The sequence below is a fragment of the Hemiscyllium ocellatum genome, chromosome 25, assembly GCF_020745735.1.
Source record: "Hemiscyllium ocellatum isolate sHemOce1 chromosome 25, sHemOce1.pat.X.cur, whole genome shotgun sequence".
NCBI classification, from domain to species: Eukaryota; Metazoa; Chordata; class Chondrichthyes; order Orectolobiformes; family Hemiscylliidae; genus Hemiscyllium; species Hemiscyllium ocellatum.
Genome location: NC_083425.1, coordinates 4,390,045 through 4,413,135, shown reverse-complemented (window position 1 = coordinate 4,413,135; position 23,091 = coordinate 4,390,045). Strand labels below are relative to the sequence as shown.

At 48.7% G+C, this 23,091-nt stretch overlaps 1 protein-coding gene across 2 annotated transcripts in view; it reads right to left on the bottom strand.

The window, feature by feature from the left end:
• Nucleotides 1-23,091, bottom strand: part of LOC132827734 (TOM1-like protein 1) — a 61,079-nt gene that overhangs the window by 11,403 nt on the left and 26,585 nt on the right. The window contains exons 3-7 of one of the 2 annotated variants that reach the window (XM_060844427.1): nt 21,875-21,953; nt 20,709-20,858; nt 16,650-16,775; nt 5,877-6,002; nt 5,136-5,252 (exon numbers count right to left, since the gene is read on the bottom strand). In XM_060844427.1, coding sequence (XP_060700410.1) covers nt 5,136-5,252; nt 5,877-6,002; nt 16,650-16,775; nt 20,709-20,858; nt 21,875-21,953 — 598 coding nt within the window. The remainder of the gene's footprint in view (nt 1-5,135; nt 5,253-5,876; nt 6,003-16,649; nt 16,776-20,708; nt 20,859-21,874; nt 21,954-23,091) is intronic. The other variant, XM_060844428.1, reaches the window with a different exon arrangement.

Genomic DNA, 23,091 nt, shown 5'->3' with positions numbered 1-23,091 from the left:
GGTGTTGGGTGGGGGGAGTGGGGGAATGTTGGGTGGGGGGAGTGTTGGTTGGGGGGAGTGGTGGATTGTTGGGTGGAGGAATGGGGGTTTGGGGGGGTGTTCGGTGGAGCCTATTCAGCCTCTCCCTATAGTTCAAATCCTCCAACCTTGACAACATCCTTGTAAATCTTTTCTGAACCCGTTCAAGTTTCACAACATCCTTCCGATAGGAAGGAGACCAGAATTAGAACATAGAACAAAGAAAAATACAGCGCAGTACAGGCGCTTCGGCCCTCGATGTTGTGCCGATCCAAGCCCACCTAACCTACACTAGCCCACTATCCTCCATATGCCTATCCAATGCCCGTTTAAATGCCCATAAAGAGGGAGAGTCCACCACTGCTACAGGCAGGGCATTCCATGAACTCACGACTCGCTGAGTAAAAATGACAAACAGCAATGGCCCCAAAACAGATCCTTGCGGAACACCGCTAGTAACTGCACTCCAAGATGAACCTTTACCATCAACTACTACCCTCTGTCTTCTTCCAGCCAGCCAATTCCTAATCCAAACCTCTAATGCACCCTCAATGCCATACCTCCATATTTTTTGCAGTAGCCTACCATGGGGAACCTTATCAAACGCCTTACTAAAATCCATATACACCACATCTACTGCTTTACCCTCGTCCACCTCCTTAGTCACCTTCTCAAAGAATTCAATAAGGTTTGTGAAGCACGACCTGCCCTTCACAAAACCATGCTGACTATCCTTGATCACATTATTCCTATCCAGATGTTCATAAATCCTATTCCTTACAATTCTCTCTAAGATTTGCCCACAACAGAGGTAAGACTCACCGGCCTATAGTTACTAGGGTTATCCCTACTCCCCTTCTTGAACAAGGGAACCACATTGGCGGCACGGTGGCACAGTGGTTAGCACTGCTGCCTCACAGCGCCAGGGACCTGGGTTCAATTCCCGCCTCAGGCGACTGACTGTGTGGAGTTTGTACATTCTCCCCGTGTCTGCGTGGGTTTCCTCCGGGTGCTCCGGTTTCCTCCCACAGTCCAAAGATGTGCGGGTCAGGTGAATTGGCCATGCTAAATTGCCCGTAGTGTTAGGTAAGGGGTATATGTAGGGGTATGGGTGGGTTGCGCTTCGGCGGGTCGGTGTGGACTTGTTGGGCCGAAGGGCCTGTTTCCACACTGTAGGGAATCTAATTTGCTATCTTCCAGTCTTCTGGCACTATTCCTGTGGACAACGAGGACATAAAAATCAAGGCCAATGGCTCTGCAATCTCCTCCCTTGCTTCCCAGAGAATCCTAGGATAAATGCCATCAGGCCCAAGGGACTTATCTATTTTCACCCTTTCCAGAATTTCCAACACCTCTTCCCTACATATCTCAAAGCCATCCATTCTAATTAATTGTGACTCAATATTCACATCGGCAACAATGTCCTGTTCCTGAGTGAATACTGACGAAAAGTATTCATTCAGTGTCTCCCCGATCTCTTCAGCCTCCACACACAACTTCCCACTACTATCCTTGACTGGACTGATACCTACCCTAGTCATCCTTTTGTTCCTGACATACCTATAGAAAGCCTTTGGGTTTTCCCTAATCCTACCAACCAAGGACTTTTCATGTCCCCTCCTTGCTGCTCTTAGCTCTCTCTTTAGATCCTTCCTGGCTACCTTATAACTCTCAATCGCCCCAATTGTACCTTCACGCCTCATCTTTACATAGGCCGCCCTCTTCCCTTTAACAAGGGATTCCAATTCCTTATTAAACCACGGCTTCCTCACACGACCCTTTCCTCCCTGCCTGACAGGTACATACTTATCAAGGACACTCAATAGTTGCTCCTTGAACAAGCTCCACATATCGATTGCACCCTTCCCTTGAAGTAAAAAGTGAGGTCTGCAGATGCTGGAGATCAGAGCTGAAAATGTGTTGCTGGTTAAAGCGCAGCAGGTCAGGCAGCATCCAAGGAACAGGAAATTCGACGTTTTGGGCATAAGCCTGATTCCTGATGAAGGGCTTTTGCCCGAAACGTCGAATTTCCTGTTCCTTGGATGCTGCCTGACCTGCTGCGCTTTAACCAGCAACACATTTTCAGCCCTTCCCTTGAAGCCTACTTTTCCAAGCCACGCATCCTAAGTCATGCCTCACCGCATCATAATTTCCCTGCCCCCAGCTATAACTCTTGCCCTGCAGTGCACACTTATCCCTCTCCATCACTAGAGTAAAAGTCACTGAATTGTGGTCACTGTCCCCAAAATGCTCACCTACCTCCAATTCTAACACCTGGCCTGGTTCGTTACCCAGAACCAAATCCAGTATGGCCTCACCTCTTGTTGGCCTGTCTACATATTGTGTCAGGAAACCCTCCTGCACACATTGGACAAACACCGACCCATCTAACATACTCGAGCTATAACTTTCCCAGTCAATATCTGGAAAGTTAAAGTCCCCCATAACAACCACCCTATTACTTTCACTCTTCTCCTGAATCATCCTCGCAATCCTTTCTTCTACGTCTCCAGGACTATTAGGAGGCCTGTAGAAAACTCCTAACAGGGTGACCTCACCTTTCCTATTTCTAGCCTCAGCCCAAACTACCTCAGATGGCGAGTCTTCATCCATCGTCCTTTCCACCACTGTAATACTATCCTTGACAAACAATGCCACACCTCCCTCTCTTTTACCCCCACCTCTGACCCTACTAAAACATTTAAACCCTGGAACCTGCAACAGCCAATCCTGTCCCTGTTCTACCCATGTCTCCGTAATAGCCACAACATCGAAATCCCAGGTTCCAACCCACGCTGCAAGTTCACCTACCTTATTTCGTATACTTCTCGCATTGAAGTATACACACTTCAAGCCTCCTTCCTGTTTACAGGCACCCTCCTTCGAGATTGATGCCATGTTCCTAACCTCTCTACACTCCAGGTCCCGCACCCTAAAGCTGCAGTCTAGGTTCCCATGCCCCTGCAGAGTTAGTTTAAACCCCCCGAAAGAGCACTAGCAAACCTCCCCCCAAGAATACTGGTGCCCCTCAGGTTCAGGTGTAGACCATCCTGTTTATAGAGGTCCCACCTTCCCCAGAAAGAACCCCAGTTATCCAGATACCGGAATCCCTCCTTCCTGCACCATCCCTGTAGCCACGCATTTAACTGCTCTCCCCCCCTATTCCTCGACTCTCTATCACGTAGCACGGGTAACAAACCAGAGACAACAACTCTGTTTGTTCTAACTCTGAGCTTCCAACCTAGCTCCCTGAAAGCCTGCCTAACATCCTCATCCCTCTTCCTACCTATGTCGTTGGTGCCAATGTGGACCATGACTTCGGGCTGCTCCCCCTCCCCCTTCAGGACCCGGAAAACACGACCAGAGACATCACGTACCCTTGCACCTGGGAGGCAACATACCAAACGTGAGTCTCTCTCACCCCCACAAAACCGCCTATCTGTGCCCCGAACTATCCAGTCTCCAATAACTATTGCTCTGCTCTTCTCCACCCTTCCCTTCTGAGCAACGGGGACAGGCTCCGTGCCAGAGGCCTGAACCTCGTTGCTTACCCCTGGTAAGTCGTCCCCCCCACAAGTATCCAAAACGGTATACTTGTTCTTGAGGGGAACGGCCGCAGGGGGTCCCTGCACTGGCTGCTTCCTCCCAGTCCCCCTCACTGTGACCCATCTGTCTGCAATCTTTGGAGTTACTACTTTCCCTAAAGCTCCGATCTATGACCCCCTCTGCCTCCCGAATGATCCTAAGTTCATCCAACTCCAGCTCCAGTTCCCTAACACGGTCTTGGAGGAGCTGGAGATGGGTGCACTTCCTGCAAGTGTAATCAGCAGGGACGACCATGGCATCCCTCACCTCATACATGTTGCAAGAGGAACATTGCACTGCCTGCACTGCCATCCCTCTAAAAGTAACCTTTAAAAAAAACTAGGTCTAAACAATAGAATAAGCAAAATGCAGCACTTACCTTCTTACCACAACGGGTCTTATTATTAGGTGAGAGGAGGACGGCGGGTGGGAGGCTCTACCCCTGTAGTGCCTCGGGTTCCTCGCCTGCGCGCCTTTATAGGAAAAACCTACCGAGGTAAGCTCGCGCTACACCAGCTTCCGGGTCCGCTCTGCGCTTTTCAAAAAATAACTTTTAAATTTAAACCGTTAAAAAAACGTAACCGCGTCTACAGCGAGACACCGCCAAACAGCCCTTATCTGCTCCGCCGAGTGAGCAATATTGCAACGGTGACCTAACCAATGTCCTGTACAGCCGCAACATGACCTCCCAACTCCTGTACTCAATTGTACTCAGTAGACTGACCAATAAAGGAAAGCATACCAAACACTGCCTTCACTATCCTATCTACCTACGACTTCACTTTCAAGGAGCAATGAACCTGCACTCCAAGGTCTCTTTGTTCAGCAACACTCCCTAAGACCTCAGCATTAAGTGCATAAGTCCTGTTAAGATTTGCTTTCCCAAAATGCAGCATCTCATATTTATCTAAATTAAACTCGATCTGCCAATTCTCAGCTCATTGGCCCATCTGGTCCAGATCCTGTTGTAATCTGAGGTAACCCTCTTTGTCTGACACTTAGATCTTTTACTATAAATTCTGTGTCCTATGATCCTGTCTCACCTGACGAAGGAGCAGCGCTCTGAAAGCTAGTCTTCCAAATAAACCTGTTGGACTATAATCTGGTGTTGTGTGATTTTTAAGTTTGCCCACTCCACTAACACCACCACAGGTGATGAAAGAGAGAGGTTAAGGAGAGTCTTAGCGAGAAAGGGAGAGAGAGAGAGAGAGACAGAGAGGGAGAAAAACAGGTAACAGGGAACAGAGAGACAGGGAACAGAGAGAGAGAGACATAGGGACAGATAGATAGAGACAGAGAGAGAGAGTGAGAAAAGGAGCATGGTTGCCAATGGTTACAGAGAGATTAAAGTTGGTGAATGTTTGAGAAGTTAGTTGGGGAGCTGGGAGGGTAGGAGAGCTGAAACAAGTTACAGAGACATGGACGAGTGAGGGGGGATTTGAAAAGGAGGATGAGAACTTTGAAGTGGAGGCCTTCCTGTTAAATGCCCCAAAAGACTGAGGGCAGGGGCATTTAGCTGCAGCAATCCATACCTCTAACAGCTCCATGTCTTGAGGACTCTCAGAGCCTGGGATATTCTCCAGCAGAATGGCAGACAGAACAGAAATGTTCATCGTCACCATATCGAGCTCACTGTAGAGTTTACCAACCTGCAGCAGGATTGGAAATCAGGTTAATGTCAGAGTGACCCAGAAATAACACACAATTATTAGAATATACTGGGAGCAGAACCTGAAAGTATCACAAAGCCCATACTAACTCAGTCCCAGACCTTTCTGGGATCACACACAGGTCAAGGGACTGGCTCTCAGGCCTAATGCCACCAGGGGCTCGCCTGTCGGTCCTTCATCTGCTGACAGGGCTGGCTGACATCTGCTAGGGCAGTCCGTTCTGATGGAGAGGAGCTGAGACTAGCCCAATCCTGAGAGAGAGGCCCCACCCTGGGGGAGAGGAGCTGAGAACAGGCACTATCCTAAGAGCAGGCCATATCCTGGGGGAGAGGCCCAGGAGCAGGCCCCATCCTGGGGGAGAGGCCCAGGAGCAGGGCCCATCCTGGGGGAGAGGCCCAGGAGTAGGCCCTGTTCTGGGGGAGAGGAGTTGGGGCAGGCCCCATCCTGGGGGAGAGGCCCAGGAGCAGGCCCAATTCTGGGGGAGAGGAGCTGGGGGCTTCTAATAGAAGGCAGCCTCTTGTGTCAGTAGCTGATACCTTGTGAAGCAGAGATACTGTAACACTTGTCACTATATTTTCCAATCTCTAGTCACACAATGTTTACCTGCTCCGGGAGCAGTCTGATGGAGTTCCTGGGCTGGGGAGTGCGGGCGTTTGCTGATGAGGACATTGACGATGTCGATACAGATGTAGTCAGTGAGGTATGACCCCGTGAGGCTAATGTCCTATCCTGAAAACACAATGACATTATTATAGCTTTGTATGTCTCTAACCCCCAGGTACTCCCCCTGTCACCGCCGCTCCCTCAGATTGCAGTCCCCCGTCTCTGTCTATCTCCACTGTGGGTGCACATTCTCCTACTCTCCATATTGCTGAAAGATGAAGCTGCTGTTGTAGGTTATCACCTTGAGGACTGACAGGGATTGGAATGTGCAGGGTGGGTGGAAGGTTTACTAACCGGAGCCTGGTAAGCCATGCTGGGTCTGAGATGGTCAACTGTGATTAATGAATTTGTGCCAAACCATTAAAAAAAACATATGAAACATGTCTGGACCGCAGACACGGTCAGCACAGGTTCATCAAAGAGAAGTAGTGTTTAACCAATTCACTGGGGACTTTTGAAGAGTTGTAGCTGCTGCCTTTTGGTGTAGATATCCAGAAGGCACTGATCAGGGGCCACATCAACGATTAATGTGACATTTAAAATCCCATGCTGTTGGTGGTTGGTGCGGATGTAACAAGACAGTCTGTCAAAAAGGGGGTCTTTATCTGACTGGCGGGATAATGATGAGTGCAGTCCTGCTGGGAGAGGTCAGTGCTGGGGAGGTCAGTGCTGGGGGAGGTGTGTGCTGGGGGAGGTCAGTGCTGGGGGAGGTCTGTGCTGGGGGAGGTCAGTGCTGGGGGAGGTCAGTGCTCGGGTTCACATCCATGAACCACGGGAGGAGGGGAGGAGAGGTGTGGTAGCTCCAATTACAGATGACACCAAGATAAGGAGGAAAGTATGTTGCAAGGAAAACTCAAGGTGGTTGTGGAGGGATGTGGTCAATTGAGCAAAAGTCTGGCAGATGGAGTATATGTGGGAAAATGTGATATTTAAGTGGAAAATGAGCAGAGATTCCAAGGTTCAGGGCTGTGTGTGTTCAGCTCCATAAGTCACTTACTGCGAGAACGCAGGTACAGGATGCCATCGAGGAGGTTAATGGATCACTATCCTTTACTGTAAGAGGTGTAGAACATCAAATTGGAAGGGGACTAATATACTGACAGGGAGATTTGCTAGAGCTGCTTGGGAGGATTTAAACTAGTAAGGTTGGGGGAGGGACCCAGGGAGATGGTGTGGAAAGATTTCAACCTAGTACAGTTGGGAACAGAAGTGAGTCAAACAGTCAGGGCCCGTGGGGACAAAGCAGAGATCAAGGTAGGACTGATAAAGTAAACTGCATTTATTTCAATGCAAGGGAAGGCAGATAAACTCAGGGCATGGTTAGGAACATGGGACTGGGATATCATAGTAATTACAGAAACATGGCTCAGGGATGGGCAGAACTGGCAGCTTAATGTTCCAGGATACAAATGCTACAGGAAGGATAGAAAGGGAGGCAAGAGAGGAGGGGGAGTGGCGTTTTTGATAAGGGATAGCATTACAGCTGTGTGGAGGGAGGATATTCCCGGAAATACATCCAGGGAAGTTATTTGGGTGGAACTGAAAAATAGGAAAGGAATGATCACTTTATTGGGATTGTATTATAGACCCCCTAACAGTCAGAGGGAAATTGAGAAACAAACTTGTAAGGAGATCTCAGCTATCTGTAAGAATAATAGGGTGGTTATGGTCAGGGGATTTTAAATTTCCAAACATCAACTGGGACTGCCGTAGTGTTCAGGGTTTAGATGGAGAGGAACTTGTTAATTGTGTACAAGGAAGGTTTCTGATTCAGTATGTGGATGCACCTACTAAAGAAGGTGCAAAACTTGACCTACTCTTGGGAACTAAGGCAGGGCAGGTGACTGAGGTGTCAGTGGGGGAACACTTTGGGGCCAGTGACTATAATTCTATTAGTTTTAAAATAGTGATGGAAAAGGATAGACCAGATCTAAAAGTTGAAGTTCTAAATTGGAGAAAGGCCAATTTTGACAGTATTAGGCAAGAACTTTCAAAAGCTGGTTGGAGGCAGATGTTTGCAGGTAAAGGGACGGCTGGAAAATGGGAAGCCTTCAGAAATGAGATAACGAGAATCCAGAGAAAGTATATTCCTGTCAGGGTGAAAGGGAAGGCTGGTAGGTATAGGGAATGCTGGATGACTAAAGAAATTGAGGGTTTGGTTAAGAAAAAGAAGGAAGCATATGTCAGGTATAGACAGGATAGATCGTGTGAATCCTTAGAAGAGTATAAAGGCAGTAGGAGTATACTTAAGAGGGAAATCAGGAGGGCAAAACGGGGACATGAGATAGCTTTGGCAAATAGAATTAAGGAGAATCCAAAAGGTTTTTACAAATATATTAAGGACAAAAGGGTAACTAGGGAGAGAATAGGGCCCCTCAAAGATCAGCAAGGTGGCCTTTGTGTGGAGCCGCAAGAGGTGGGGGAGTTACTAAACGAGTATTTTGCAGGAGTGTTTTCTGTGGAAAAGGATATGGAAGATATAGAATCCCTTTACCTGCAAACATCTGCCTCCAACCAGCTTTTGAAAGTTCTTGCCTAATACTGTCAAAATTGGCCTTTCTCCAATTTAGAACTTCAACTTTAAGATTCAGTCTATCCTTTTCCATCACTATTTTAAAACGAATAGAATTATGGTCGCTGGCCCCAAAGTGCTCCCCCACTGACACCTCAGTCACCTGCCCTGCCTTATTTCCCAACAGTAGGTCAAGTTTTGCACCTTCTCTCGTAGGTACATCCACATACTGAATCAGAAACCTTTCTTGTACACACTTAACAAATTCCTCTCCATCTAAACCCTTAACACTATGGCAGTCCCAGTCTATGTTTGGAAAGTTAACATCCCCTACCATAACCACCCTATTATTCTTACAGATAACTGAGATCACCTTACAAGTTTGTTTCTCAATTTCCCTCTGACTATTGGGGAGTCTATAATACAATCCCAATAAGGTAATAATCCCTTTCTTATTTCTCAGTTCCACCCAAATAACTTCCCTGGATGTATTTCCGGGAATATCCTCCCTCAGTACAGCTGTAATGCTATCCCTTATCAAAAGTGCCACTCCCCCTCCTCTCTTGCCTCCCTTTCTATCCTTCCTGTAGCATTTGTATCCTGGAACATTAAGCTGCCAGTCCTGCCCATCCCTGGGCCATGTTTCCGTAATTGCTATGATATCCCAGTCCCATGTTCCTAACCATGCCCTGAGTTCATCTGCCTTCCCTGTTAGGCCCCTTGCATTGAAATAAATGCAGTTTAATTTATTAGTCCTACCTTGTCCCTGCCTGCCCTGACTGTTTGACTTGGTTCTGTTCTCAGCTGTACCCGTCTCAGATTGATCTCTTTCCTCACTATCTCCCTGGGTCACACCCCATCCCCCACCCCTCACCCCCCCCACCTTACTAGTTTAAATCCTCCCGAGCAGTTCTAGCAAATCTCCCTGCCAGTATATTAATCCCCTTTCAATTTAGGTGCAATCCGTCCTTCTTGTACAGGTCACTTCTACCCCAAAAGAGATTCCAATGATCCAAAAATGTGAATCCTTCTCCCATACACCAGCTCCTCAGCCATGCATTCATCTGCTCTATCCTGCTATTCCTGCCCTCACTAGCTCGTAGCACTGGGAGTAATCCAGATATTACTATTCTCGAGGACCTCCTTTTTATATTTCTGCCTAACTCTCTGTAATCTCCCGACAGAATCTCAACCTTTTCCCTTCCTACGTCGTTGGTTCCAATGTGGACAATGACCTCCTGCTGGCCCCTCTCCCCCGTGAGAACATTCTGCACCCTCTCTGAGACATCCTTGATCCTGGCACCAAGGAGGCAACACAGCATTTTTCGCTGCTGGCCACAGAAATGTCTGTCTGTTCCTCGGACCAGAGAGTCCCCTAACACAATCAATCGCTTGGAACTCGATGTACTCATTATATTAGAACTCATTATATTAGAGCCAGTCTCAATACCAGAAACTTGGCTGTTCGTGTTATAGTCCCCTAATAATCCATCACCCTCTACATTTTCCAAAACAGCTTCCTTGCTTGAAATGGGAATAGCCACAGAAGATTTCTGCACTAGCAGCCTTTCCTGGAGTTAACCCATCCACGTGACTGTGTCTGAGGCTTTCCTCCCTTCCTACAACTGCCATCCATCACACCCCCTTGCTCTTATCAATTCCTCATTGTCTCTAACTGTCGCTCCAACTGATCCATTTGATCTGAGAGGACTCGCACTAACAACATTTATTGCAGATATAATTGTCAGTAACAAGTAAACTCTCCCTAACCTCCCACACCTGGCCTGAAGAGCATATCACTCACTAAGGGCCACTTTTGCTTCTTCCAACCTGCACACCCAGACAATAGCACCGTCTTACAGAATACAGAACATAGAAAAGTACAGCACGGAATATGCCCTTCGGCCCACGATGCTGTGCTGAGGATTATTCCTAATCTAAAATAAAATAGTCTCACATATGCACCCCCTCAACTCACTGCTATCCATGTGCATGTCCAGTAATCGCTTAACTGTCCCTAATGACTCTGCTTCCACCATCACAGCTGGCAACACATTCCATGCATTCACACTCTCTGTGTAAAGAACCTTCCTCTGACATCTCCTCTATACCTTCCTCCTAATATCGTTAAATTGTGAGTCCTCATACCAGTCAATCCTGCCCTGGGGAAAAGTCTCTGGCTATTGACTCTCTATCTATTCCTCTCATTACCTTGTCCACCTCGATCAGGTCTCCTCTCTTCCTCCTTCTCTCCAGAGAGAAAAGTCTGAGCTTAGTCAACCTTTCTTCATAAGGCAAGCCCTCCAGTCCAGGCAGCATCCTGGTAAACCTTCGTTGTACCCTCTCCAAAGCCTCTGTATCTTTCCTATAGTAAGGCAACCAGAACTGGATGCAATATTCCAAGTGTGATCTCACCAGGGACTTGTAGAGCTGCAGCAAAACTTTGTGGCTCTTAAACTCGATCCCCCCGTTAATGAAAGCCAAAATACCATATGCTTTCTTAACAACCCTATCCACTTGTGTGGCAGCTTTGAGGGGTCTATGTATTTGCACACCCAGATCCCTCTGTCCCTCCACACTGCCAAGAATCCTGTCTTTAATCCTATATTCACCATTCGAGTTCGACCTTCGAAATTGCATTACTTCACATTTATCCAGGTTGAACTCCATCTGCCATTTCTCAGCCCAGCTCTGTATCCTGTCTGTGTCACGCTGCAGCCTGCAGTAGCCCTTGATACTATCGACAACATCTCCAACCTTTGTGTCATCTGCAAATTTACTAACCCACCCTTCAGCCTCCTCAGCCAAGTCATTTATAGGGATTTCCCTACTCCCCTTCTTGAAAAGAGGAACAACATTCACCTCCCTCCAATCCTCCGGTACGACTCCCGTGGAGAGTGAGGAAGCAAAGATCTTCACCAGCGGCTTAGCAACCTCCTTTCTCGCTTCCAGATTCCTAGGATAAATCTGGTCTGGCCCTGGGGACTTATCAATCTTAATATTTGCCAAAGTTTCCAGCACATCAACTTCATCAATCTGGTCAAGCCTGTATCAAAGTTCTCATTCACAACAAGGTCCCTTCCCTTAGTGAAAACCGAAGCAAAAATCTCATTTAGGGGCTTCCCCGATCTGCTCAGACTCCACGCACAAATTCCCTACTCTATCCCTGACTGGCCCTACCTTCTCCCTGAGCATTCTCTTATTCCTCACATATGAGTAAAATGCCTTTGGGTTCTCCCTAATCCTTCCTGCCAAGCCTTTCTTGTGCCCCCTCCTGGCTCTCCTCAGTCCATTTCTGAGCTCCTTCCTAACAAGCCTGTAATCCTCTAAAGCTGTGCTAGATCCTTGCTTCCTCCACCTTACGTAAGCTGCCGCCTTCCTTTTGATAAGAAGCTTCTCTGTTCTCGTCATCCAAGGCTCCTTCATCTTACCCCTTGCCTGTCTCAGAGGAACAAATTTGTGAATCACTCGCAACAACTGCTGCTTAAACCGTCTCCACATGTCTGCTGTGCCCTTTCTGTGGAACAATTCCTCCCAGTCTGTACTTCCCAACTCCTGTCTGGTAGCATCATAATTTTCTTTTCCCCAATTACTTATCTTCCCTTGGTAACTGCTCCTTTCCCTCTCCATGGCTATGGTAAACGTGAGGCAGTTGTGGGCCCTGTCTCCCACTGCGAGATCTGACACCTGTCCGGGCTCGTTGCCGAGCACCAAATCCAAAATGACCTCTCCCCTCTCAGGCTGTCTACTCACTGAGTAAGGAATCCCTCCTGAACACACCCGAGAAAACGGCTCCATCCAAACCATCTGCACTGAGGGGGGGCCAGTCAATATTGGGAAAGTTGAAGTCACCCATAACAACAACCCCGCTGCATCTGCATTTTTCCTGAATCTGCCCGCCTATGAGATCTTCAATCTCTCTACTGCTATTAGGGGGTCTGTAGAGCCCCCCCACCCCCACACACCCCCCCTCCCCAATGAGGTGGCTGTTCCCTTGCTGTTCCTAACTTCCACCGATACTGACTCAATAGACAAACCTTCCTCAACAACCTTAGTTTCTGTAGCTGTGATGCACTCTCTGATTAGCAATGCTACACCCCCTCCTCTTTTTCCACTTTCCCTGTTTTTAAATGTTCTAAACCCTGGAACATCTGGCAACCATTCCTGCCCCTGTGAAACCCACGTCTCTGTTATGGCCACAACATCGTAGCCCCAAACACTGATCCATGCTCTAAGTTCATACTATTAGTTCTGACACTCCTTGCATGAAAGCAGCCACACTTTAACTGTTCCCTTTGTTTCATCGGGTGAGAAACCTTCCCGATAGATTCACTCCATCCGGTCACTGCTCCATCTGCAATTACCCCCCTCTCAGATATGTAGCTCTGATTCCCACCCCCCTGCCAAACTAGTTTTAAACCCTCCTGAACCACACCAGCAAATCTCCCACCCAGGACATTTGTGCCCCTCCAGTTCAGGTGTAACCCGTCCTTCATGTAGTGGTCCCACCTTCCCCAGAAAGTATCCCAATGGTCTAGGTATCTGAAGCCCTCCCTCCTGCACCAGCCTCACAGCCACGTGTTAAGCTGCATTCGCTGACCATTCCTCACCTCACCTCTCGTGGCGCCGGTAGCAAACCCGAGATCACTACTGTACTCGTCCTGCTCTTCAGCTTCCAACCTAGCTCTCTGTAGTCAGTTTTCAGATCCTCAATCCCTTTCCTGGTTATATCATTGGTGCCAATAGGTACCACAATTTCTGGCTGCTCCCCCTCTCCCTTCAGAATCCTGTAAACCCGATCGGCGACATCCCGGTCCCTGGCACCAGGGAGGCAACATACCTTCTGGGAGTCCCGTTCCTGACCACAAAATCTCCTGTCAGTCCGTCTAACTATCGAGTCCCCTACCATTAGCGCTTGTCTATTTCCCCCTGTTCCCTTCTGAGCCTCAGTGCCAGAGACCTGACATTGAGGCTTTCCCCTGAAATGCCATCCCAACGAGCACTATCCAAACCCGTATACTTATTGCTGAGGGGAACGGTCACAGGGGATTCCTTTCCTGCCCCTGACAGTAGCCCAGCTGCCCTTATCCTGTGTCTGGGGAGTGACCAACTCCCTGTACATCCTCTCAATTTCCCCCTCAGCCTCCCGGATGATCCATAGTTCATCCAGCTCCAGCTCCCGTTCCCTAACTCGGTTTTCGAGGAGCTGGAGGTGGGTGCACTTCCCGCTGATGTAGTCGGCAGAGACATGTGCCGTGTCTCTCACCTGCCACATTCTGCAGGAGGAACATGCAACTGCCCTAACAGCCACCTGCAGCATATAAAACAGGAATCGCTGCTCCTGGAATTCAAGGAAATCACCTCCAACACCTAAAATACCTGAAAAAAGGAACAGCTGTTACAGCCAGAAATTTTTCCTGTCCTCCATCTTGGACTATCCAGTAACATCTCTGTTAGCTTGACAAAGGGACTGGAATAGTTATCCTCAACAAACACAACAAAATTCACACAGTTCTTATCGAAGGGCCATCCTCTCTGTGTCTGCTTATACACCTCAATTAAATCTTCCCTCATTCCTCTACACCTGAGAGAGTACTGGCCTCAACTGCTCAATCTCTCTTTATAAAACAACCATTCCACCTCTGGAACTAACCTGGTGAATCTCCTGGAACTGCCTCCAACGTAGTTACATCCATCCTCAAGTATGGGGACCCAAAGCTGTGAGCAACACTCCAGGTATGGTCTCACCAAGACCTTGGACAGTTACAGCAACTCTTCCCTACTTGTGTACCCCACCCCTTTAGCAATAAATGCCACATTCCTTGTGGCCTGCTACTATCTGCTGAAATGGCCTCCAAGATTGTATCCTTCCACAGATGATACGCTTCCTGTATCCTCAAACCAGCAAGGGTCTTGGCTTGTGGTCAAGTCAAGGTAGAAGCACTGACCAAGAAACAGCGAGTGAGTGCCAGTGAGGACAGTGTGAATGAATACTGATACCGGGTGTGTTAACATGCTTCTGGGACAGTCACAGGTTAACATTAGATTAGATTCCCTACAGTGTGGAAACAGGCCCTTCGGCCCAACCAGGAGAAAGTGAGGACTGCAGATGCTGGAGATCAGAGCTGAAAATGTGTTGCTGGAAAAGCGCAGCAGGTCAGGCAGCATCCAAGGAGCAGGAGAATCGATGTTTCGGGCATGAGCCCTTCCTGAAACGTCGATTCTCCTGTTCCTTGAATGCTGCCTGACCTGCTGTGCTTTTCCAGCAACACATTTTCAGCTTCGGCCCAACCAGTCCACACTGACCCTCAGAAGAGTAACCCACCCAGACCCATTTCCGTCTGACTGATGCACCTAACACGACAGGCAATTTAGCCTGGCCAATTCACCCTGACCTGCACATCTTTGGATTGTGGGAGGAAACTAGAGCACCCGGAGGAAACCCACGCAGACACGGGGAGAACGTGCAAACTCCACACAGCCAGTCACCCGGGGCTGGGATTGAACCTGGGACGCTGGTGCTGTGAGGCAGCAGTGCTAACCACTGATCCACCGTGCCACCTGTGATTTGATGGAACTGTTCAGAATTCTGACTCCTAAGGGAATGAGTGAGGGGGAACAGTCACAGGAATGCTGGTAACCAGATGGCGCAGACTGTGGATAGTCAGCAATAAAAACAAATGTGAGAAAATTCCTGGGGAACTCTCGAGTTCACACCACGAGATGTTATAATCTGAAGCAGGCTGCCTGAAGGGCTGGAGGAAGCAGAGTCAAGAGGAACTTTCAAAAGGAAATCTGGGCAAATCTCTGTTGAGGGGAAATTCGAAAGGCCATGAGACACAAGAAGGGGAGTGAGATTAGCTGGAGAACATCACCCTCAGATCCAAGCTAGATCACCTCAGATGTTTCCACAGTGAATTCCAGCTCTCCCAGTTGCTGAATCAAAGGTAGTCCCACTGTCAGGCGTCTTTCCATCTCCATGAGTTCCGTGCTCCCTAACTTGCTGTTGTCAGCAAAGGAGGATGGACAACTCTCCATCACCTCTTCCAAGTCGTTTCCAACTGTATTGACAGATGTAGACTGCAGTCCAGGATGGGTAGAGACTACTCCTCATTCTGCTGGGGTAACACCAAGCTCTTCATTCCTACACTTTACCTCTTGTTCCTTGTCTAACCCCAAATGTAACCTCAGGTTCCAAGACTCATCACACTATCCAAGTCTTTTGCTTTTGTGAAGAGCAGGAAAATCGATGTTTCGGGAAAAAGCCCTTCATCAGGAATGGTGGCAGGGAGCCTCCGCGGTGGAGAGATGTTCCTGCTCCTCGGATGCTGCCTGACCTGCTGTGCTTTTCCAGCACCACTCTAAGCTAGACTCTGATTTCCAGCATCTGCAGTGCCCACTTTTGCCCTGCGACTTTATGAAGACTATTTTGTCCTGGGTTTTGTTTTGGGGAGAGGTTGTAAAGGCAGAGGTGCTGAACTGGTTACTGAAAACAGCATGAGTAAATGACGTAGGAGGTCCTTAAGAGTTTTTTTTAAACAGATGAAACAATGGAAGGGGACTGGCCAGCTCTCACAGATCAGCCTTTCTAGCTGGGGCAGTCAGAAGCTGTTTCGAGTCTCAGATGAGGTGGAGCTTTGGTGAATGATTCCTAGCTGCTGCTTTCTCTGAAATCTCACTTGATGTTGTTTCCTCCTGGATTGGAGGACTGCATGTAAGAATCCCCGTCTGGATTATCAATAGTTACGTTATTCTAACTTCCTCTTGCTATTGTTCGTAATTTAATAACAACATTTAAATAAATTGTATTTTTCTTAACATCGAGTAGTTTGACCAGTCGCATGGTATCAGGAACAGGCACATCGCATATACCTTTAAAGTCAGAAAACATTAGGGTCTAGGCTTCCTTCTTCAAATCCTTTGAGACGGTCTGGTCTGGTCCATGAGACTTTGAATTTTATCCCAATCGTTCCAGAGTACCATGGGAAATAACAACTACCCTCCAGCAAATTAATATCCTTTAAGAGTTATAAAGAATTAACACTTCACAGCATTAACGCCTCCAGAAGATGACAGCCCCAGAAATGATGCCATTGTCCAATGTATTAGTGTTTTTATAAAGAATTATAAAGTGGGTTAGTGAGAGCTATCTAAACTTCCACGGCTTGCACTGATCAGCTCCGAGTTCCTTTATCACTTACGCTTTTCCAGGAGCCAGTTGATCCCTCGTCCTGTGTTGGGAAGATTAACCCTTTCCGTTTCATTTCCACGTAGAGTTCCTGCACATCACTCATATTCACTGGCCCATGGTAGGTGGTCGCCCATGACTGTGACACAGAACAGGGAAAAGAGATCTCAGAACAACATACACCCGACATGTCCACCCCTAACCTCTGCACCCTGACCTCTGCACCCTGACCTCTTCACACCAATTTCTCCATCCTCACCCTGGCTACATACTCCCTGACCTCCCCACCTTGACCCTCGCCATGACCTCCCTTACTTCTCCCATCCTGACCCTGGCTACAACCTCCCTGACCACTTCACCTTGACCCTCATCACCCTTGCCACTTACTGACCTCTCCACCAAACCTCGCCATGTCTACCCTGAGTTGTCCACTCTGACCCCCACCACTCACGCCACTCTTGACCTTTCGGCATTACCCTAGCAATGCCCTCTGACCTCTCCACACTGACCCTGCCACAACCTCCAACACCTCTGACCTCTAGATCCCCTCAGAAATGGGCAAAGTCAGAATGGGAACTATGGAGGGTGGGGGGAGTTGTCACTGGTGAAGGCCACACGTACGGCTGCTCACTCACCTGTTCAGGGGCAATTGGGGCCTAGTTGGGGAAATGAAAAACCAATTAATTCACATCAGTGCTCAGAGGGCTGAATCTTTCTGCAATTGACAGAAAGCATGAACACAGCAGGTCAGGGAGCCAGCCTGCACTAACTAGAAGCCAGTGACCACCTTTAAACAGTGAACAATCTTCACTTCCCTAGAAGCGAGACCGGTCCCACACACTCCAGGGTTTGAGGTGTTACAGAGAGACTGGGCCCCACACACTCTGGGGTTTGAGATATTACAGAGACTGGGCCCCACACACCCTGGGGTTTGAGGTGTTACAGAGAGACTGGGCCCCACACACCCTGGGGTTTGAGATGCTACAGAGACTGGGCCCCACACACCCTGGGGTTTGAGATGTTACAGAGAGACTGGGCCCCACACACCCTGGGGTTTGAGATGTTACAGAGACTGGGCCCCACACACCCTGGGGTTTGAGATGTTACAGAGAGACTGGGCCCCACACACCCTGGGGTTTGAGATGTTACAGAGACTAGGCCACACACACCCCGGGGTTTGAGATGTTACAGAGACTGGGCCCCACACACCCTGGGGTTTGAGATGTTACAGAGACTGGGCCCCACACACCCTGGGGTTTGAGATGTTACAGAGACTGGGCCCCACACACCCCGGGGTTTGAGAAATTTCAGAGAGACTGGGCCTCAGACACCCTGGCGTATAAGGAGTTACAGACAGACTATGTTTCACACATCCCAGGGTTTGAGTTGTTACAGAGAGACTGGGCACTGCCTCAGCTGGCTTCTTAGTGAGTCTCACAGTCCTGTCTGAGTCACAGGGCAACCCAGGTCCCGACTTGTCCTGGGCAGGCACCTCACCTCGAAGGGTCACTGCTAAAGGTCAAAGGGCTCTGGGGTTAAGGAGGGAAAAGCCAGCCTGTGAACACCTGTGGATTTAGGGAGAGGAGCTGGTGTAGAGTGATGCCTTTGTGGTTGAAGAGCCTGATGGTACTGACATACCGACCAACAGCATCTACATCGGTCACTTAATGTTTACCGATGTCTCTGAGTGTGTTCTGGTGGTAACAGGGAGATAAATAGAGAAAATACTCCCCCTATTCATTTCCATCAAACACCAGGCAAGAAAACTCAGGGTAGTGTAGTGTAACAGCACTGATTGGCTGATTACTCTGTCTGTCACAGTGATCACCAAATACAGTTTGGATAGGGACCTGAGGATACACCACACAAAGGAATGACAGAGGTGAAGGAGCTCGGAATCAATTTGGAAACAAACATTTCAAAGGAGTAGACCTGAGAAGCAGGGGATTTCTGCTAAACCTGGTACAGAGACATGGTTAGACTGCTCCCCCCCACAAAGCGTTCTCATGGTGCAGCTGTACAAAACTCTGGTGCGGCTGCACTTGGAGTACTGTGTACAGTTCTGGTCACCGCATTATAGGAAGGATGTGAAAGCTTTGGAAAGGGTTCAGAGGAGATTTACCAGGATGTTGCCTGTTATGGAAGGAAGGTTTAATGTGGAAAGGCTGAGGGACTTGAGGCAGTTTACATTAGAGAGAAGAAGGTTGAGAGGTGACTTAATTAAGACATGAAAGGGTTAGATAGGGTGGGTAGTGAGAGCCTTTTTCCTCAGATGGTGATGGCTAGCACAAGGGGACATAGCTTTAAATTGAGGGGTGGTAGATATAGGACAGATGTCAGAGGTAGTGTCTTTACTCACAGAGTAGTCGTGGTGTGGAATGCCTTGCCTGCAACAGTAGTAGACTCGCTAACTTTAAGGCATTTAAATGGTCATTGAATAAACATTTGGATGATAATGAAATAGTGTAGGTTCAATGGGCTTCAGATTGGTTTCACAGGTCAGTGCAACATCGAGGGCTGAAGGGCCTGTACTGTGCTGTAATATTCTGTGTTCTGTGTCCTGGTCTCTACATTATCACAAAGGAACAGGCCATTCTGCCCATCTGAACTGGCTGGTGCCTGGGGCTGCTTGCTTGTGTACAGGGAAGGCTTGACCCTGAAAGAGACTTTTATCTGAAAGGGATTGATGTGGAAATGAGGAGGGTTTGCAGCTCACCATCATCAGTATCAAACAGTCACCCAAAAATCCAATGGGGTACTCGGGAGAAACCGAAGTCTGTTCTGTGACCTCAATGTCATTAACACGTGGACGACACGAGGGGAGACAGTGCTGTCGCTGCAGTAATGATCCAGGGCCCAGGCTATTCCCATCAGAGGCACACCAGCTGGTGAGGTGGGAACTGAGGGAATTGATGACCAGTCTAAAGACCACATTTTCATGACCATGTGACCATTGTAGATTGTTGTATAAACTCCGTCTGGTTCATTCATGCTCTTTAGGGGGGAGAAACCTGCCAACCTGACCTGGTCTGGCCTACATGTGACTCCAGACCCACAGTAACGAGGTTGACTCTTAACTGCCCCCTGGGCAATTAGGGATGGGCAGTAAATGGTTGCCTGAGCCAGCGACACCCATGGATGAATAAGCAGTGCCACGTCTGTTAATGGAACGGCTAGCCCAGTATCACTCCAGTCCTGCCTCCCGGTGCATCCATCATTGAGTTAGACCCCATCTACCACCCCCAGAGAGAAAGAACAGGAAATAACATCACCACTGGAAATGACATCACCATCCCAAAGAAACCAAAATATTTAAATAGAAAGCAGGAATTATCAGCAGTGCTTCGCCTGAGGCCCACTGAAGATGTTACCTAGTACGGTGACGAAACGTCTGGAAATGAACCTTCCAGCTCAGCGAGCAAACCTACATCCATATCCACCATCCTTCACTGGACAGAGCTCTATTGGGCGGCTTCTGAATTGGGTGCAGTTCTGAAAACATGATGCTCACATTCTCGGTTCAATAAATTCCAGGTTTTCAAAATGGAGGCTGATGTTGTAATCACAACCCAGCTGGGAAAATCCAACCCATTAGGACAGTGACCAAAATCCTACCTGTTTGGCTAAGTTAAAGCGATGTCTTACAGGAGGGAGAGGAGAGAGACAGAGAAAGAGAGATACTTACAGAAGAAAAGGGAGAGGGAGAGAGAGAGAGAGAGAGAGAGAGAGACAGAGAAAGAGAGAGACGCAGAGAGAGTGAGAGAAAAAAAGACAGAGACAGATAGAGAGAGAGGCAGTGTGAGAGAGAGGAAGAGAGACACACTCAGAGAGGAAGAGAGAGAGAGAGAACAACAGAAAAAGAGAGGGACAAAGATAGGGACAGAGACAGAGAGGGATAGAGACAGAGAGAGGGGCAGTGGCACAGAGAAAGAGGGATAGAGAAAGAGAGAGAGAGAGAGAGAGAGAGAGAGAGAGGTGGGTGGGGTTTGGAGAGGGAATGCCTGAGGTGAGGGACCAGGCAGTGGAGGAGCAATGAGATCGGTGGATGTTGGTGGGAGGGGGCTGCTGTTACCTGGATGAGGTGCAGGATGTGGTTCTGGATGTCAACGGGTGCGTTGTACTTTGGTTTCAGTACTTTGGCCAGGACGTCCTTCACAAACTCTCTCCTGACAACGAGGGAGTGAAATCTTGGACCACAATTCCTGATGCAGATGTCGATAAGCTAGGCAAAACAACGACAAAAGAGCTTTGGGAATAAATCAGCAGCTGGGATTCTCTTTTCAATGTTGACCAGAGAGTGCAGTTTAATTTTAATACCACACACACACATACATACCCCCCTCAGAGACTCAGCACTGGTCACGTCTTCTGTATCTTTGACCATTTCTCCTGAAATGTTCTGCCCAGAACTGAACTCTGGTTGAGGTCTAACCAGACATTTATAAAGTTTTAACATGTCCCATTTTCTGTTTGGTTTCTCTCAAGTCAAACCCAAACAACCCTTTCCTTCCCCACTATCATATCATCTCCCTGTACCATGTTTAAAGAGCTCTCTCTCTTTCTGCCCATTTGCATCGTCCAACATTGTGCCATTTAATGGGATAACGCATTTTCATCGTTAATCACATGAGGCCCATCAATTCCAGAACATTTAATACTGTGCACTAAATCTCGTCCCACTTCAGTTTTCTGTTGATGTCAGTCTGAAGCTGACACAGTGAACTAGTCTCAGAGAGAGTAGGGGCTGGAGGAGGTTACAGAGAGAGAGGGGACACTTGGTCAGTGATACTAGGTAAACATCCTGAGGGAGGATCTGGGATTTATTGTGAGGATCTGGGATGCTCCATGAGGATAGTGGATTCACCATAAGGATATGGGATCCACCGTGAGGATATGGGATCCACCGTGAGGGTCAAAAGGTGTCAATTGTGTCAGGTCAGAACTAAGGAGGGTGAGGGAGAGGGGGACAGCGAGAGAGGGAGGGGGGGGAAGAGATGTTGGGGTTGAGCGAGAGGTGGGGGAGAGAGAGAGAGAGAGAGACAGAAGGAGATTTTGGGGATTGAGGATGGGTGAGAGAATGAGAGAGAGGGGTGAGGGAGAGGGAGAGGAAGGGAGAGAGAGAGTGAAGGAGAGTGAGTGTTGGGGGTTGAAGGAGAGAGGGAGAGGGAGAGGGAGGTTGGTTGAAGGAGAGACTGAGAGGAAGTGTATGGGAGCAGTTGAAATCGGGCCTGGACTCACCTTCAGGCTCAGCCTGACCTCCTGGTGATTGAGGTTTCCAGAAATCCTTTTCTTTAGAGCTCTGACTGCCTCCTTGGGTCTGGAATGAAAGATAATCACACATTAACAATCTGTCTTCCTCCAACCCCACACACCCACCCTCACACTCACACACACACACCCCATCCCCTCTCTCTCACTCTCTCTCACACACACACACACACACACACACACACACACACACACACACACACACACACACACACACACACACACCCCATCCTCTCACACATACACACACACCCCATCCCCCCCTCTCTCTCTCACACACACACCCCATCCCCCCCCTCTCTCTCACACACACACACACACACACACACACACACTCCCCATCCTCAAACACCCACCTCATCCTCTCTCTCACACACACACCCCATCCTCTCACACACACACACCATACACACACACACACACACACACACACACCCCATCCACACACACACACACTCCCCATCCTCACACACACCCCATCCTCATACACACACACTCCCCATCCACCCACACACACACACACTCCCCATCCACACACAACCCCTCTCCCCACCCTCACACACACGCCCTCTCCCCACCCTCACAAACCCCCATCCTGATAATCCCTCCACTACCCTCACACCTCCATCCATGACCCATGCAGTATATTGACCCCATAGCCCAGCACTGAGAACCTGTTCCCGATCCACGCACACTGACCCCTGACCACAAACCCTTGCACGCTGGCCCGACCTCAAACCTTTCCAAACTGACCCCGACCCCAAACCCTCCCTCACTGACCCCTGACCCCAACCCCACCCAAACTGATGCCTGACCCCAAACCGTCCCACACTGACCCCTGACACAAACCCTCCCACACTGACCCCTGACCCCAAACCCTCCCACACTGATAGCTGACCTCAAACCCTCCCTCACTGACCCCTGACTATTAGTGTGACCTAATTCCCAACCCAAACAGACCAACCTTTGACCCCGAACACACTGATGTTCCAATTCGGGACTTTGATCACTAATCCTGCGCGAGTACAGGTGCCCCCGGCACCCACTGACAACCCACTGACCTCTGACACATTCCCAGTACTTGCTTTTCTCTCCATTCTCTCTCTCTATCTCTCTCACTCTTTCTCTCTCTCTCGATCACTGGTTCAGGTGTTTGTGGAGTTAATTACCGAGATGAAATTTCTTGC